The sequence below is a fragment of the Haliotis rufescens genome, unplaced genomic scaffold (genome assembly GCF_023055435.1).
Source record: "Haliotis rufescens isolate VD_foot unplaced genomic scaffold, xgHalRufe1.0.p SCAF_3, whole genome shotgun sequence".
NCBI classification, from domain to species: Eukaryota; Metazoa; Mollusca; class Gastropoda; order Lepetellida; family Haliotidae; genus Haliotis; species Haliotis rufescens.
In genome coordinates this window covers 25,650,646-25,668,701 of record NW_025964001.1, presented here as the reverse complement: position 1 = coordinate 25,668,701, position 18,056 = coordinate 25,650,646, and the positions used below count along the sequence as shown (strand labels likewise).

General features: G+C 40.3%; 2 protein-coding genes across 2 annotated transcripts in view; one reads left to right on the top strand and one right to left on the bottom strand.

Moving 5' to 3' along the window:
* LOC124144642 (son of sevenless homolog 1-like) overlaps positions 1 to 1,151 on the top strand; it is a 37,004-nt gene extending 35,853 nt beyond the window's left edge. The window contains exon 23 of the mRNA XM_046514175.2: positions 236 to 1,151. Coding sequence (XP_046370131.1) covers positions 236 to 660 — 425 coding nt within the window. The 3' untranslated portion in view covers positions 661 to 1,151. The remainder of the gene's footprint in view (positions 1 to 235) is intronic.
* Positions 1,152 to 3,479: 2,328 nt separating this feature from the next.
* LOC124144650 (tRNA pseudouridine synthase Pus10-like) overlaps positions 3,480 to 18,056 on the bottom strand; it is a 35,732-nt gene continuing 21,155 nt past the window's right edge. Inside the window, exons 8-19 of the mRNA XM_046514184.2 lie at positions 16,095 to 16,140; positions 15,336 to 15,409; positions 15,022 to 15,104; positions 14,083 to 14,208; positions 13,680 to 13,736; positions 12,650 to 12,726; positions 12,076 to 12,131; positions 10,476 to 10,593; positions 9,460 to 9,503; positions 7,775 to 7,873; positions 6,674 to 6,773; positions 3,480 to 5,811 (exon numbers count right to left, since the gene is read on the bottom strand). Of these exons, the coding sequence (XP_046370140.2) occupies positions 5,776 to 5,811; positions 6,674 to 6,773; positions 7,775 to 7,873; positions 9,460 to 9,503; positions 10,476 to 10,593; positions 12,076 to 12,131; positions 12,650 to 12,726; positions 13,680 to 13,736; positions 14,083 to 14,208; positions 15,022 to 15,104; positions 15,336 to 15,409; positions 16,095 to 16,140 (916 nt within the window). The 3' untranslated portion in view covers positions 3,480 to 5,775. The remainder of the gene's footprint in view (positions 5,812 to 6,673; positions 6,774 to 7,774; positions 7,874 to 9,459; positions 9,504 to 10,475; positions 10,594 to 12,075; positions 12,132 to 12,649; positions 12,727 to 13,679; positions 13,737 to 14,082; positions 14,209 to 15,021; positions 15,105 to 15,335; positions 15,410 to 16,094; positions 16,141 to 18,056) is intronic.

Here is an 18,056-nt window from a genome sequence, read left to right as displayed (position 1 = left end):
TAATTGGTTATCCGACTTGATATTTATACAGTGATTGTTCCAGATCTGATTTTAATTAGATTGGGATCATTTGATCCTCATCACATTACACAACTTAGTGGCCATAGGTATTCACAGGTGATGGAGGAACGTGTAAACAAACCTGTGAAGTATTGACAAAGACAGTGGTACATTCCATTATAACTTTCCAATCAGAACAGTATTTTTATACATAAGAGTTTATTTCCTATTTCAGATGCTGGGTTTTTAAGCACCAGCAGTACAAGTCTAGCAAGCTCTGTGTCCACCCCGGCTGCCATCCCAGAAGACGGCAACTACCCACTGCAACCACCTCCCCTCCCGCCCAGACGCAAACCCCGCAACTCGGTCACTGACCCATGTGACCCTCCTCCCCCGCCCCCACGGCAGGACAGTGATAAACCCCCACCTGTGCCCCCCAGACGGGACTCCATGCGAGACTGTAACGTGAACAATACACTGCCCCGATCACTTAGCGTCTCCCATCCTCGCTCTGCTCACAGTGGACATATCGCCACTCTGCCTAGGCATAACTCCGACAGGGGCTATAACTTTTTGGACCTTAACGGTGAAGATAGGGACACGCCTGTATTGCCGCCTAAGACTTACAAATTTGTACATTCACGCAAACAAAGTAGCTAGGACTGACTAGATTGTGATACAATGACTCGATTGAAATCAAACAGTGCGGCACTCAACAATCACCTTGCCCACTATACCTCCCTCTTTCACCATAATAGTATCTTCCAGTATGACAATATGGAAGAGTCCATTCAGCAATATAGGGGAGTGGTGGGGATTTGTTGTTGATGTGTGCTGTCTAAACATATTGTAAAGACGACTTCTGTGAGGGACATCATTATTTTGCTGTGCCCTTCAAAGTGTGATTCATTATCTGCAGTGATTGAAGAGGATCTTCATGGAAGGAAAACTGTGAACAAATAACCCAAGCAGGCTTGGAAAATACTGATGAAAATGGTGATGCTTGAAATGTGATGCCAATAGCAAGAATGGTGATATAGTGACACCTGAATGTGAATATAACTACAGATATCATGATTAGCTTGTGTGACAAGACTTAACCCAATGTCTTGGACAAGCTATTGTTGTTATTGAATAACCTACAGTCAAGATTGCTTCCTACAAAATGCCCAGATTGCTCACGTACTATGACAATGCCCACAACAGCCTGGTTGGTTGAGAACCCAAAAGCTTTAGTATGTTTTGGCTTTACTCATAGTGCCAATATTATGTGGAAGGGTCTCTTTATTGTTAATTCTCATGAATGAATCAATCCTCTTGAACTAAACCTCTCTTGAATTGATTCAAAGCAGGACAAACTGATGTCATCAATGCTTCTAGCTATGACCATTTCTTTGTTGGGTGCAGATTATTTCCTTTCACAAATGGAAATCCCATCTTGGATGATCCTACTTTTTGATCTTACTGTACACATGGGACCTTGCCCTGCACTATGAGATGAAGCCGACCACAAGATGAAGCGATGAGGTTGTTGAGAGCATTATCTGTGAGACAAGGTGACTAGAGACATGAGCGGAGCTGTGTGCATTCCTTCCCATACACAACTAGTTCTCTGACGCCCTTCCCTGCTGCCTCCTCCCTGAGTGGCTCGGGGACGAGGGTGCTTCTGTTTATGTCGGTTCTATGTATGTCTTTACAGTAACAGTCACAGTGCCCTAGTGTGTATATCTGCCTGCTTCTGTCTGTCCTTTCCTCCACCTGTGCCAAACTTGATGTGGATATTTTCAACTCGGGTTTACAAGCATATGTCCTGAACGTTAGGATGTAGGTATCCTTGAAACAGTTTGTTTCAATAGTTTGGTACTACGTTGTAATAATAGTAAGCAGTCTGTACTGAAACTTTTGAACATGTCCTGCATTCTCTTAGTAGATTTTAGGCTTAGAATTTGGTCTGTCATAAATTGAGCTCACTAGACAAAACAAAAATGTACTCAGGCTTCAGATGAGTCGCTAAAGTCACGGACGGCTAAGTCGCACTGACTTGGTCACAACCTGCTTTCAGCATTTCAGCCCAATCTATATTCAGTGCAACTTGCAGGATAGATAGTTCCGGTCATGAAAATAGTGCATAGGTAAGGAAAACCTGTCTAGGTCTAAACATTTCTGGTCATAAACACAATAAACTTGAGGGAAGTATTGGTAATTTTGAAAATCCATTCATTTGGTGATATCTCATGATGGACCCATTTTGAAATAGCAGTGTTGCATTAACAATTAACAGGCTTATGTAGAATTCTGCTTGGTATGAACAAAACACCAAGTAGGAGGGAAGAAGCGCACAATGTTTCAGAAAGCTGTTATGGTACAATACTTTTAAACAAGACGTTTCCTGAGGAGGTAACGTGTACTCAATTATTATCTGAAGTAGGGCTGGGACGAGTCCAAATTTACTACCTGGTTACCCATCCCCCTTTTACCCGACCCTACCCGGGTACCCACTGTAGGTCTCAGGAGATATCTCTAAATGTCCGAATCGGAACATTTTTAGCATAGCCCTGGCAAAACGTTTAAGATACATGTATTAAACAATTTGGTCATTCATACACTGAAGTTGAATTAAGTTATATCTTTATTCAACCATATCAAAACTCAGAAGGATGGGTGCATAGTCAGGAAGAAATGGGAACATTAGTGACTTGTAGTGTAACCATAGAGTTCTAGATAATTTTTGTCATTAAACAATATATCACGTGACTAACTACGGGTCCGGTCCCACTCAGTACCCACCCAAACTGGGTACCTGAGCTACCCGTCCCAGCCCTAATCTGAAGTTACAGTTTTTGCATACAGTCATACTGTTATAACGCCCTTCATGATACTGTGGATTCAGTTAAAATGCGGGGCATTCAAAGGCTTTGATAAATTTCCCATGTATTGAGTAACCCTTTAAATGCTGGTTGGAGGTGTTAAAGATGAAATTGCCTTGAGTGTCCAGGCGTTTGGACAAGGATTACCATGCTTTCTCATGATAAGGGCGACAGTTATTGCTGTATATTGAACAAGGATCTGTGGCTACCTACTTCTGTTTGCATAACAGAACTGCTCCAACAATATTTCTTCATAAAAATATCTAATGTAGTTTTGGTAATCCAGTATTTGTGTGGATTATGAATATTTCTATTATGTTTGGTTGTCATGAAATTGATATAATGAGATTTGAACGCATGTTAAATGAACCATTACCATTCATATTAAATTACAATAATGTTATTAAATCAGGATTAATTTGCTTCACAAATATTAGAAATTTTATAAATGTAACTTCATTTAGAAATACAAAAAATCTTTGTTGGTTGATTTGATGTGTGCAATGTTTGTAAAGAATAATGACAAGACTGATTGTGGCCATTTCTTCCTCGAAAAATTAATTGACGTTCATAGTTTCTATCATAGAGGTTAGTATGGTTTTGCTTTGAAAGACGGTGCTGAAAATATCCACTACAAGCAGGACTTGTAAGAAAGGCATACAGCCTTTGACTGTTATCCCCATGTTGAAATAGTGCTATTGCCGAGGTCCTCCTCGGCCCTGTGTTGTGTTAATGTTGATATATTGTGTTCAAGGCCGACTCCAGATGTATCCATTCTTTCCTGTCCCTGCCTGCTTGCCGACTGCCGAATACCTGGCCTACAATTTCACAGTATCGCAACATAGGACAAATTGATAATGTACAGTTCAAGCCTCATTCTGTAGTAATAATTTTTTAACCAAATGGGAAAAAGAATAAATCAAGTATGAAGCATAGTGGTGTTGAATTTATTCTTGGAAGTGGATATGTACATATGAACTCAATTGTCAAGATTTACATTCAAGTGTCTTGTTAGGGAAACAGCAGTCACGCATCACCAGTTACTGACATCATTCTGTGGTTTTAAGATGTACATTTTAGTGATGGGCAGTTAAAAGAACAGTTATTTTATTTCATTGTTGAATTGGCATGACACATTTAGAAACAATAGATCGACTTAGCAAATTTCTGTTTTTGTTTGGAGACATTTCACTGTATTTTCTGAATAAGAAAATTACTGTGAATACTTTGTTATCACATCCACAACTTTTGCCCTGTTAATGTGTATCACTAAGTGTATTCTGTTAGACAAAAATATATATATGTCTCATACCACAACATCTTGAAACACATCCGACTTCAAAAGGTCACCCTGAGATCACATCACACCTTGGAACTGATCAAACTTTCCGTCCAGGATCTCAACAATGCTCAAGAGTATATAAAAGTCATATATATGTTGGAGTCGGAAGTTCTGATTTCAATAATGACGACTGGTGTGTTGTTTTTAATCAGAACTTTTGATTTCTGTGGTGAAAGAGCCTACTTACTAATGGACACATTGCTTCTCAATCAAAGTTGTTTGGCACACAAAAGTTGTCCCTACTACGGAGACCCAGAACACAATGTATTCGGGGGGACATGTTATGAAACAAATAGTTACTGCTTACACATGAAGAACGGTTGTGTGAACTATTTTGGTGTAATGGTGGAGGGCAGTAACAAAACAAAATTAAATTAATTAAATACTTGGAAAGATAGCTCTTCACTTAACTAAACATAATATGGAAACATCTCCAGCCCATCCCTCCAATAAACGTGAGTGAGTGTTGCTTTGAACAGTATTCCATATGTCTTATCCTTACTTAGTATTCCACAACATAGGAGGAAAGCCCAAAGCATTTCAGGTCTTAGATGTTTACAACTTCGATGAAACACCCGAGCCTTAGACACCTGGGCCACCCATGCCCTCATCCCCAATAATAATTTTTCCCACAGCCCTATAAGTGCTCAAACACTTTTTCTTTACTCCCCAAGAACAAGATTTCATTTGATGCCCTTGTAACAGCAGCCATCATTTCAAGCACAGTTTAATGCCCAAAACAAGGCTTACATTATTGAATGTTTTTCAGTGTCCGACTTTCTCTACCCATAAATCTTTGCTTTGCTATGTGTTGTAGTTTTAACACTGAAGTCGTGTGACAATAGGGAACTCGATTGTAACAATTAGGTCATATGTTACCTAAGGTCTTCCTGCCTTTAGGTGTTGCTTGATGGCTATCTTTAAGGATTACATACTTCCTAAAGTCTTCCTAGTTTGTTACTTGCATTCACAGTGAGTGAGTTTGGTTTTACGCTGCTTTTAGCAATATTCCAGCAATATCACGGCGGGGGACACCAGAAATGGGCTTCACACATTGTACCCATGTCGGATTAGAACCTGGGTCTTCGGAGTGACGAGCGAACGCTTTAACCACTAGGCTACCCAATCGCCCCCTTGCATTTACAGAATTGTTGCAGCAATCTTTTCGACTACATTTCACACAATTCATAACTCAACACGCCCCTTTTCCAATAAAATTAAGCACATACAAAATTTTCATTATTCAAGCACGTAACCTTATACATGTTATATGTCCTTACCGAACCCCACAATAAGACCTTTTCAGTGAGCCCTTCAGGAAATAGGGAAGCCAGACTAAATGGAAGCACCAATTTGAGTTTTGAACAACAATGAAATGTTCATAGGAGACAACACAAATCTCTGTCACAGTTCATTTATACAGCATGATTGAGATTATTATAAGGAAATGCCAATTTTGTCCCTCCATGTTGCAAGTGGAGAGTTCTTGTGAACATGATTACACTAGATGCAGTAACACAGCACTTGTAGAAATGTCTTTCATATCACAGGTGTAGCTGGCAGTCATCAAGACAGCCGAGGTGGCCACTCGACATTGACGGCCTGGAACAGAAATGTGAAAATCTTACTAGGTTTAAAATTAATAGAAGAAAAAAGAGTTTTCTAACATGCACAAGTTATGAATTCTGGAGGTCAGTGTCAGTATCTTATGAGGTGCTGAATCATGGAATTGGCTGCGTGTTCTCAATGAGTGAGTGAGTGATTTGCGTTTAATGCCGGTTTTAACAGTATTCCAGTTATATCACAAGTTGTCATCTTAATGACAGAGGAAAGCCTGAAGATATGCAGGTCTCAGACATTGACCAGTTTGGTGAAACCCATGAGCACGGGTATGGAGCAGACAAACGTAGAAACATAACCAGGGTAAAGCGGATTCAAACCCACGATCACAGGTTCTGGTGTGCCCAAGGAATGCAACTCAGCACAGTGAATTGCAGCGCGTTAGACGACTGGGTCATCTGTAACCCTGTGTTCTCAATTAAAGAGTATGAAATGAAATTAAACAAGTATTCAGTGTGTGTATGGGTGATCACAATGTTGCAGCTATAGTATAAATCACAGAGCTTAACTAATGAAGTTTAGAACAGGCAAAACAGTGGCTTGAAACATGAGCATTCAGGGCTCGATGATTAAACATCAAAGTCTGAAGGTCCGATCATAGTTGCCTTTCACAACAACAGTATATCCAAAGCTAGGTTCTATCATCTCAAGCATACAGACATCTGTTTCATTTTTCAGTGGTATAGATGGTACATGTACAGTACTTGTCCATGTTAGGAGACTAAAGAGAGCTGGATTAAATGGGGGTTTATGTGATTGTCACACATACAGTTAACATGCAACTACAGAAACCTGCAGTGCAAGATCCAGCACTGCTGAGGAATATCTCCTTGTTGACCCTTACCTCCACGTCCAGTTCTAGGATATCACATTCCACTCCCAGCAGAATGGACAGATTTGGAGTAGTTCGGCCAAAGTCCCCGTGGACGAACTCCTTGATGTAACTACATGTTGCTAAGGAATAACGGAGAGAGGACAGTGCGTTCATTGGTTGAAGGTTAAGATATGAATCTTTTTTATTGAAATACATCTTCCAAACTATACTGTCCCATGAACACGAACAAGAGGGAAAATACTGTTGCTACACTCATCATAAAGGTGATGTTATGCAATTACAGCAATGAACCAGTCTATTTAAGAAGGGATCCACAGCAGCATAGAAAATTAAAAGTGTAGACAAAATGTTTCTCTATCTGTATTATATGCAAAACAACTGGCCATAGCTGATCTTGCACTTCATAATCTAGTCTGTCTCGGCCAATGAACCACATTATTTTCCCTTCTGCCCAGCCCTTGATGAAATGCTTTAGCTCTAAATGAAGCAAGTCTAGATTTTCTACACGAAAAGGAGTCTGAATCTCTCATCCCACTTGGGCTCCTTTTCAATTTACATAGGGTTTTCAGAGACTAAGCGTTAGACTACTAAAAATCCTAAGGCCATATCTGCAGCCTAGATGTACATTACTAGTAAAGTTTAGTGAAATTTCTTTCAGTCCAGTAAGCATGGTAAGATCAGTTGATAATAAACAACAAACTAAGACTGAAATCCAACAATCAATATATCTTTGTTTCCCCTATCCCTAACTTTGGCCCAATGAATGAGTTAACATCAGACAGTGGGCGTATATACACGCAACACTACAGTAGTCAGTGAGTATAGGTTTACGCCGCAATATTCCAGCAATATGGGCTTCCAGGCACCAGAAAAGGGCTTCACACATTGTAACCATTATGGGAATGAAACCCGGGTCTTCGACGTGACGAGCGAACGCTTTACCCACAAGGCTACCCCACCGCCCCCAACACTACAGTAACATAAATCCTGCTTCTACCAACTGACTGAAAAAGCATATTCAGCTATATTTCCACAAAATCATCTACTTCATGAGAATCAGTAACATTGCTATTTGGTTCTTAGTTTTGTGTGTGAAATCCTCAAGGATACGTTCCAGCTTGTGTGGACAGATACAGCCGGAAGTGGTGCTTGTTGACCTTCTCAGCATGCATGTTGTGTATCACCCGCAAACGAGAAGCTAGAGGCCGTCTGAAAAAAGGAGACACCGGTACCATAGATGTTTGCCTCACCCAATTACAAATTTCCATGAATCCAGTCCAGATTTATGACAGTCGCAGCGTAACAATCGTAACTTTAACATAGACTTACTCCAGTCGTAGCACTACAGTGGTTTCGTGGAACGGAGCCCTGGGCCCCCAAAGTGATCTTAGGAGTAAGATGATCATAATGGCCGTACACTAACATTGACTTTAGACAATAGCAGCTCTAGATCTGTTTGTGGAACAGGGCCCATGGCTAACATAAGCCTATGTTAAAGTATGAGAGTTACAATTATCTTAGCACTAAGAATACAAAATGCCTTTCAGAAAGTGGTCAAATATAACAAATGTTATAAATGGAATTGCAGTTTGTTAGTCAAGTACAAATTCCAGTGCTTATTAGGGTTGAGTCCCATCCAGGATTTGAACCCATCTTTCTCAGAATCAGGCACCTAACCATCAGCACACAAAGTCAGCGACCTCAGCCACTGAGGCTTCCACACAAAGTCAGCGACCTCAGCCACTGAGGCTTCCACACAAAGTCAGCGACCTCAGCCACTGAGGCTTCCACACAAATGGAAGTCCAACAACTGGAAGTCTAGTAGGACTGGGACGAGTCCAAATTTACTACCCGGGTACCCACCCCACTATGACCCGACCCTACCCGGGTACCCACTGTAGGTCTCAAGAGATAGGTAAAACATGTCCGATTGGGAATAGTTTGACCGTACTCCTGTCAAAATACATTTAGATACACGTATAAACCGATCTGGTCATGCATACACTGACGTTGACTGATGTTTTATCATTATGCAAACATGTAAAGTCGGAAGGAATGTGTGCAAAGTCAGAAAGAAATGTGAACATTTATCACTTACAGTGTAACCATAGAGTTCTAGATAATTTTTGCCATTAAACAATATAATCACGTGACTAACCACGGGTCCGGGTAGTCCTGTGGGTACCCGGGTCCTACTCAGTACCAACCCGACCCGGGTACCCGAGTTACCGGTCCCAGCCCTAAAGTCTAGATCACATACTTTGTGACCACTTTCAGTGATGGGAGCCGTTCCAATTTACACGTATCAGTGGGGTACACAAAAGTATGTGATCAAGACCACCAGTTGTCTGACTTCCATTTTTTGTGGAACCCTCAGTGGCTTAGGTCGCTGACTTTGTGTGTTGGCAAACTTACTCTGAGAAGTGTGGGTTTGAATCCTGGATGGGATTTAGCCTAAAAAAGTACTAGATTTTGTACTTTACTAAAAAAGTGCAATCCCAAACATAACATATGTTACATCTTAGCACTAAGACTAGTGTCCTGATCTGATAGAACTATGGATAAATTGTCAGTACAGATAGCCAAACAGACCACATTTACAAGTTAGTCTCTGTCCTTATCTGTCAGCATGGTCAGTATAAACACAGCGTCAACCCTTTGTAGTACAAATTTATGTATTTTGTTAATTAGGATGGGTTCGAGCAAGGTATTCCATTAATAAGACTGGGGGCCGAATCAAACCAGGCCTCCTCATGGGTGTAATCGATCAACAAGAAGGTATTGTAATTATGTACCTATGCAAAACTCTTAGTGGTGTCTTCTGATCCAGTTTTAAGTCCTGAAATCATAAAACAAATCTTTATTACCTACGAGGTCAAACACATCGGGGTTCATAAAAATCATATGTGCCCTAGGGTCATATCATGTCACGAGACAACAGTGTATTGTTTCCGTCATCTGGACGTCATCGTTGACGTCATTCAAATCTTATTGTGACATGAGGTCGGAATGACGTCATAGCTGAAGATTGTTGAGGTCATTCGACAAATTGTGGTTCCAATGCTGTTGCAACTTGCTGTCCTTATAGGTAAACACTAAAATTTGTCTCAGTACAAAGACGCCTTCTTCGGTAATAAATAGAACATTATATTCGTGTTCATGTCCTACTAGGTTTGCGACACTCGTGCCTAAATTTGGGTATTTCCATCGCTCTCACTCAGAAAATACCAAAATTTAGACACTCGTGTTGTAAACATAGTATGACACGAACACTCAAATCATATCCTCTATATTATATACACAGAGTCTTTACTAAAGGGTCACCTAGGTATGTTGGGTGTCAAACACGAACATATGCCAACAAGCATCATCGTAAACGGAGTAGGTTGAACTGTAACTGTTGAAAACATTTTGTTTATGTCTATGACACACTGATTGGATTCTTTAATAAAACTTGTAAAATTGACGACTATTAAAAACAAGATTGAAGGCGATGGAAAAACGTACCCAAAACACACCTGAACGTAACTAGTGGTTAGCTCCTGCATATGCATGACAAGGAACAGTCAATGTGGTTCAAGAACGGTTCATTCCACATGCAACTGAACTGAACTCTTGGAAGTTGAAAATGTGACATTTTTTAAATACTTCTATCTCCTATTATCTCCCTGAACAATCAACAACGACACTGGGTATATTGAAAAACAAATCAGCAGTCTAAAACATGCTTAAGCATGTTAATCACCTAACAAAATTCTTTCTTCAAACAGATCAAACCATTTAATGTCTAATCCAGATAACTGAGCCATACCGTTAATTCTTTAAGCTTGTCGAGTTGTTCCTGCTGTAGTTCGGTCTCAGACCAGCAGAGGGCGCTGTATGTCTTGCTCTTCTCAATCTCGCCTTCCTTCAAGTTGGCCGTGTCCTCCCTGAGTGCAATAGTTCAGACATTATTGGAAGCTGCTAACAAGTCAAGCAAATGGGTTCGGCCATTGCTATTTCCTATGTTGGATCACAGATTTTGTCTGCCAACGTCAAAAGTCGGAAGGATTTATTTCTTTAAAAGATATCTGCATCAGCGTAGGATACTCGAACACTATTAGTGGGCAAACTGTCGAAATAGGGTCAGCAGATGCTTGATCCAACAAATCATAAATTAATGGTCTGAGTGTCTGAGGCAATTGCATATCATGTTATCAAAATTAATTACTCAGTAATCAAAAATCAGCAGTTCCTTTCAAAGTTAAGATCATAGCAACAAATTTGTGGACATAAAGATGATTGCTGGCCAGACTACAGAAAGCATCACTCACAATACATGTTGTTGTTGTTGTTGTTGTTGGGTTGTTGTTTAACGCCGCACTCAACAATATTCCAGCTATATGACAGCAGTCTATAAATAATCGAGTCTGGACCAGACAATCCAGTGATCAATATCATGAGCATCGATCCACGCAATTTGGATACGATGACGTGCATCAACCAAGTCAGCGAGTCTGACCACCCGATCCCGTTAGTCGCCTTTTACGACAAGCATAGTCACCTTTTAAGGCAAGCATGGGTTGCTGAAGACCTATTCTACCCCAGAATCTTCACGGGTCACATGTAAACTATTGACAACTACTGGTAACATAGGAATAACAGGGTGGGGGGTGAGGTGAAATGGGGTGTTCAAGATTATTGCACATATATAGCGAAGTGCATGTGTGTGTGTGTGTGTGTGTGTGTGTGTGTGTGTGTGTGTGTGTGTGTTTGCTTGTACTAGTCTGGACTAGCCCCCTGAGATACCATGCTGCAGTTTAACATGGATACCCCACTGAGACCAGTATACTGACCCTGAGCCTATCAGTCCTTGTTTTATCCATTTAAGGCTGAGCGCAAGGCAGGGTAACAACAAGTACCACCTTTTAACGTCTTTTGGTAAGATGAGCCGGGGACAGAACAACCAACCCTCCGCTCCCCTGACAGACACTCTATCCACCAAAATGAAAAGGAACGCATGAAGCCTGCTGTATCACTGGAGAATAACCTCTGGACGACAGGCAGGCAGCAAACTTGACAAACACACATATTTTCACATTACCTTCCTTCTGGTAATATCTAACCGTGAAGATTCTGGGTTAGAATGGGTCTTCAGCAACCCATACTTGCCGTAAAAAGCGACTATGCTTGTCGTTAAAGGCGACTAACGGGATTGGGTGGTCCTGGTTGATACATGTCATCGATCCCAAGTGCGTGGATCGATGCTCATGTGTCAATCACTGGATCGTCTGGTCCAGACTCGATTATTTTACAGACTGCCGTCATATAGCTGGAATATTGTTGAGTGCGGCGTTAAACAATAAACAAACAAACAAACCAACAAAATCTGATAACATCTACCACATTTACAAAGTCTTGGTAAATCTTACCGGGGTACTATCTGCAGATCCGATATTGCTACATCCTTGGTTAGACTATTGGTGTCCTGTTTCAAAAGAGAGAATGAGAAAATAGACAGACGTCATCACTTATAATGACATATCATAGAATCAATGAATCTATTCGTATGTAGTGTACATAAGGCTTTATTTTTCTTTAGTTGACAAAAACAACTCTGAAATTAGAAATTAAATAAAATGACTTTTGACAACCTATGTTTTGGCAGGCTATTTTAAGGAAAAATACCAAAGATTTTATCACTGTTGTTTCTAAGAAATGGTAAATAATACATGTAAAAATCGCTATTTTAACATAGAGACCAAACAATTATTTTTCGGAATCATTTCGCAATCGTACTTCTGTGATGGTGTGACCTACGAGATTTTGTTTTCATTCATTAGTAGCAGTACAGCACTAATCAGGAATTTGAAAATTATTTCAAATTTTTTTTCTTACCACCTACATTGAATTTTAGGCCAAATGTTTGTAAACCAACTGATGTGAATTAATAGGCCCTACACTGAATCCACAATGAGCACACAGCCATGTTTGTCTTGTATCTACCTGCTGTATCGTCTTCAAGTCTTCAGCTGAGAACTTCACCACATGTGGATTGATCAATTCCACGACAAAAGGCCGACCTGGCAGAAACAAATTGTTTTATAAAGACTTAATGACGTCTTTACCTGATAATCATGGTAACATATAATAGTACACATACACTTTACGACCTGTGAAGATCCGGGGTAGAATAGGTCTTCAGCAACCCATGCTTGCAGTAAAAGGGGACTATGGTTGTTGTAAGAGGCAACTATGGTTGTTGTAAGAGGCAACTAACGTGATCGGATGGTCAGGCTCGCTGACTTGGTTGATGCATGTCATCGTATCCCAATTGTGTGGATCGATGCTCATGATGCTGATCCCTGGATTGTCTGGTCCAGGCTCGATTATTTACAGGCTGCCGTCAGTTAGCTGGAATATTGCTAAGTGTGGCGTTAAACAAGAAACAAACAAACAAACAAACAAACAAACAAACAAACAACATACACTTCACAAATAATTACACTTGACTAGGTCAGTATGCGAAAGCAGGACCTGATGACCTGACTCGAGGATCTCTGTTTTCTCATATGGACCTCATCAAAAGTAATCAATCGTTTGTTATACTATAATTCAGTTTAAAGTTTATGAAGCCTTTAAAACGTCCCCTGGTTCATTACAGCAACCTGAGAACCGTAAAATGTTACTACCAAACACCATCTTGGTTTCTAGCAGGCAAGTCAATATACATCATGTGAGTTGGGCTAGAGTTGACTAGATACAGGGTATATATTGATCATCCAGCTGTGAGTTGACTACTAGATACAGGGTATATATGGATCATCCAGCTGTGAGTTGACTACTAGATAAAGGGTATATATGGATCATCCAGATGTGAGTTTACTACTAGATACAGGGTATATATGGATCATCCAGCTGTGAGTTGACTACTAGATACAGGGTATATATTGATCATCCAATTGTGAGTTGACTACTAGATACAGGGTATATATGGATCATCCAGCTGTGAGTTGACTACTAGATACACACTCACCTGTCCCCAACATCCGGACATCTACATCTTCTCTTCCTGACGACGACAACTTGTGATCTGTAAAATATCAACCATGTCTTGTACAACAGCCTCAAGTATGGCTCTCTATGTTGTTAGTGCCTGCATTACCTTCATCAAGTCAAGCTGGGTATTTAGAAGTTGGATGAGCATGAATACACAACACTTCTTATGGAAAACAACTTCTTTCAATCTTTTTAACAATGTTTGAGGGCTACTGCTTGCCCCTTCGCCTGATGAAGGGACAAGAAGTAGCTCTGCTTAAGAAGAAAAGAAGAATTGTTATCGACAACAAGTGTTATGTATTTACCTTCATTGAATAGTAAAATGTTGAGGTCATTGCTCTTAGAGTGTCTCTATATTGTTAGCGTGGATGGGTCTCTACCTGTTGGCTTGAACTTGTCCAGGATGATCTCACACAGGAGTTCCTGGACCGACGTCTCCGACTTGCGGCCACCATCGACAATCCATGGAGTCTGACTCAGATGCCGACTGTACTTGTTGTATCTGCCTAATCATGACATCAAACTAATGTTAGCAAGTAGGTGAAACTAAGGCATAGGCTATCTTTCTGTCATCATCATCATCATCATCATCATTTGTCATCATCATCATTTGTCATCATCATAATCAGTATTCGTCATCAACACCATCAGTATTCATCATCATCATTTGTCATCATCATCAATATTCTTCATCAACACCATCAGTATTCGTCATCATCATTATCATTATTGGCCATCATCATCATTACTATTCATCGTCATCATCAGGATTCGTCATCATCATTATCAGTATTCATCGTCATCATCATCAGTATTCGTCATCATCATTATTAGTATTGGCCATCATCATCATCACCATCATCAGTGTTTGTCGTCATCATCATCATCATCACCATCATCAGTGTTCGTCGTCATCATCATCATCATCACCATCATCATCATTATCAGTATTCGTCGTCATCATCATCACCATCATTATCAGTATTCATCATCATCATTATCAGTATGCGTCATCATCATCAGTATTCGTCATCATCATCATCATCAGTATTTGTCATCATCATTACTACCATCATCAGTATTGGTCGTCATCATCATCATCATCATCATTATTCGTCATTTTCAATTTAATTTCTGTAAACATCATAATTATTTCTTTAATCACTATGACGACCAAAAAATTTCTATTATTTCTATGATCACCCAAATATGTCTATGATCATAATTACCCCATTAACACTTTTCATCAGTTTGTGTCTTTCCAAGAAACATCATTATCATCATACTAGCTTTAACTATCAAACAATGCATAATGTTACCTGCTATAAAGACAGATTCATGTGAGCAGCCCAGCTGGTACCGACACTTGTTGGCTGGCCGGGCCGGGGGGCATGTGTAGCACCTGTAGGGGACACCATGAAAACATTATACACCCTGTAACAGGTAGATATCTCCCATGTACACTGCAGTGGCTTGTACATGTTGTAGCTTATGCTGATGTCAGCATGTGGATTATTTTCGGTTTGAATTAGAAAACCAGTCCCAGGATTAATTGATGAGATGCAAAAAAAACCAGGAAAAATAAACTGGTAACCGTGAGATATACCAAAACTAAATCATCGTCAGTACTTACTCCTGAAACTTTCCATCACTGATTTCTCGGACAGCTTTTGCCACGTTAGTTCTTGTGAATGTCTCAAAGTCAAACTGCATGGGAATAAGTGAAGATGGAAAATATAAGATTATATTAATTGGTCAATCCTAATTGGACGTTGACCACTTAGAATGACTGACACTGTCACATACATCATTATCATCAGCACAGGGATCCAGATAATATTTGGAACCACCGAGTATTTGCCATGCATACTCCCACGTTAACATTCTCATCGGGTAGTAATAGTTTTCTTCAGTAGATTCTTTACTCTCTTACGTCCAGTCTATTGGGTTTTGTAAACTGATGAGAAGACTTTGTTTGAAAATATTCTACTTCTATGCTGTTACCATGGTTACAGGTAACTACTAATTAGCATATGTTCTTGTGATGCCCCAAGTGGTTTGGTTTGGTTTGGTTTGTTGTTTTACTCCGCACTCAGCAATATTCCAGCTATATGACGACAGTCTGCAAATAATCGAGTCTGGACCAGACAATCCAGTGATTGACATCATGAGCATTAATCTACACAATCGGGATACGATGACATGCATCAACCAAGTCAGTGAGTCTGAGCACCCGATCCCTTTAGTCGCTCTTACAACAAGCAGCTTTGCCTCTTACAGCAAGCATGGGATGCTGAAGACCTATTCTTTACCCGGATCTTCACTGTGCATAAACAATGATGAAGCATTGCGACACCCATCACTGGTCAAATACTGTCACAGCGTCAATTACCTTTTTCACTTTACGTCTTCGGAAAATGTGAGGTTGAACATCAAGGCTGGAAAATATGGTGCAGAAATTGAAACAGACACATGATTCACAACAGTTTAAATGTTTGATATGGTTGTACATGTCATAAGAAAGTGTCATGAGAAGAGTCTCAAGATGTCATGATATGTGTCCAAACATGTTTTGTCAATATTGATATTTGGCAATACTAAGACAGCTACTTATATTTCATATGCTTTATTATGTTTACTGAAGTCATTCCATTTGTTACCTAAAGAGTAACCATGGTAACCTACAACCATCAAACCTCTTAAACATATTGTCTACTGTTACAATATTGTTCTAGTACTCTTGGGACAGAATCGATACTGTTTGTTTGAAGTTGTGTTTATTTTGAGTATCAATACACACCACTACCCAGCCCTGCAACATTAAATGATCGATTCTGGACCAGACAAATCCAGACATCGATATTGTGAGCAACAATCCAGGCCGTCTTGGTACATTCACATGCAGACAACCAAACCAGGGCGCCCGACCACCCACTCCATTTGGTCACTTCTCACAACAAGCATACGTTGCTGGGACCTATTTAACCCCCGAGTTCCTGAGGGGGCAGGACATGAGGAAAACTGCCTAGTTGCATACAGTCAAGTCCAGTTAATCCGAAATGGTTGGTTGCATATGATTATGTCGGATTAACGAGTATGTCGGATAAACGAAATTAAGTACTATCAACGTTCATGACATCTTCCCGAGGCAAGAAAGTTAATTAACTATAAAAGTCCAGTTTCTACCCTTGCCGAACTAGGCTGGTACATTTTGGAAATGGAGTTACATTTTGGCTGGACTAACGAGTCTATGCATGGTCCAATCAAAATCGCGCACCGAAATTGAAATTCGGTTCGTAAACTGTCATGCAGATTTCAGTCGATTGCAAGATTTGCAAAGCATGTGCACCGCCAACTCGTCAAGAGATATTTTCCAAATCTTTTCATGTTTTTAATCAAGGTGCTCACGTGATTTGATGCATTTCGCGATGTAAGACCCCTTTTATGACAATATAGATCTTCATTATCGATCAGATCGTCCTGACTTGGCGCCACCATTTTGTGTGAAGCAAACGCAAGTGATACGAGAGGTGGAATCTGATTGGTCCATAGGAGAGGCATAGAAGTCACATAACTCGTAATAGCCACTGGTGGTGCCACGATTGAGCCCAGTAATTCCAGCCTACTTCGGCAAGGGTGGAAACTGGACTTTAAAAGTCAGTTAACTTTCTTGCCTCGGGAAAATGGGTTCATGATCGAAAATTGGACAACTACACAACACATACACAGTCATGTCACTGGTCGGTCATAGTTTCCAAAAGGTCATTCTGACGTGACGTGTAATGGGATGTCCTGAGTGAGTGGTAGCAAGAACTTGCATATAAATATAATGACATTGAGGTAATCTAAGCATATGATGAATCCTGTTTTGTTTATTTAAAGCATAAATTGTTTATTGTTAAGCAAAGTTTATCTCTGCAGCTTTGTAATATGCAGCTACCGGCCGACTCGCCTTGCATCAAAACACTGGCTGTGTACTTGCGGGCAGATGACCACGGAGTACGCTGATCACTGTGTCAGATTAACGAGACTGATTAATGAGTGATTTTGGTAATTCGTTGCCGGAGTGAGAGACTGTTAGATTAACGGGTCTAAATAGCACTGATTAAATCTGTTCTCATGATTAGTGTCGGGTTCGAATCCCGGTTCGCTGGTTTCTAGGTTTGTCAGCAGCATACCCGTGCTTGTGGGTTTCACTGAAGTGGTAAACGTCTGAGACCTGCATCACTTCGAGTTTTCCTCCCACATTAAGCTGACATGCCGTGATATAACTGGAATACTGTCAAAAGCGGCATTAAACCCAACTCACACACTCATTAGTGTTGGATAAAGCCGATTGTCGGATTAACAAGTG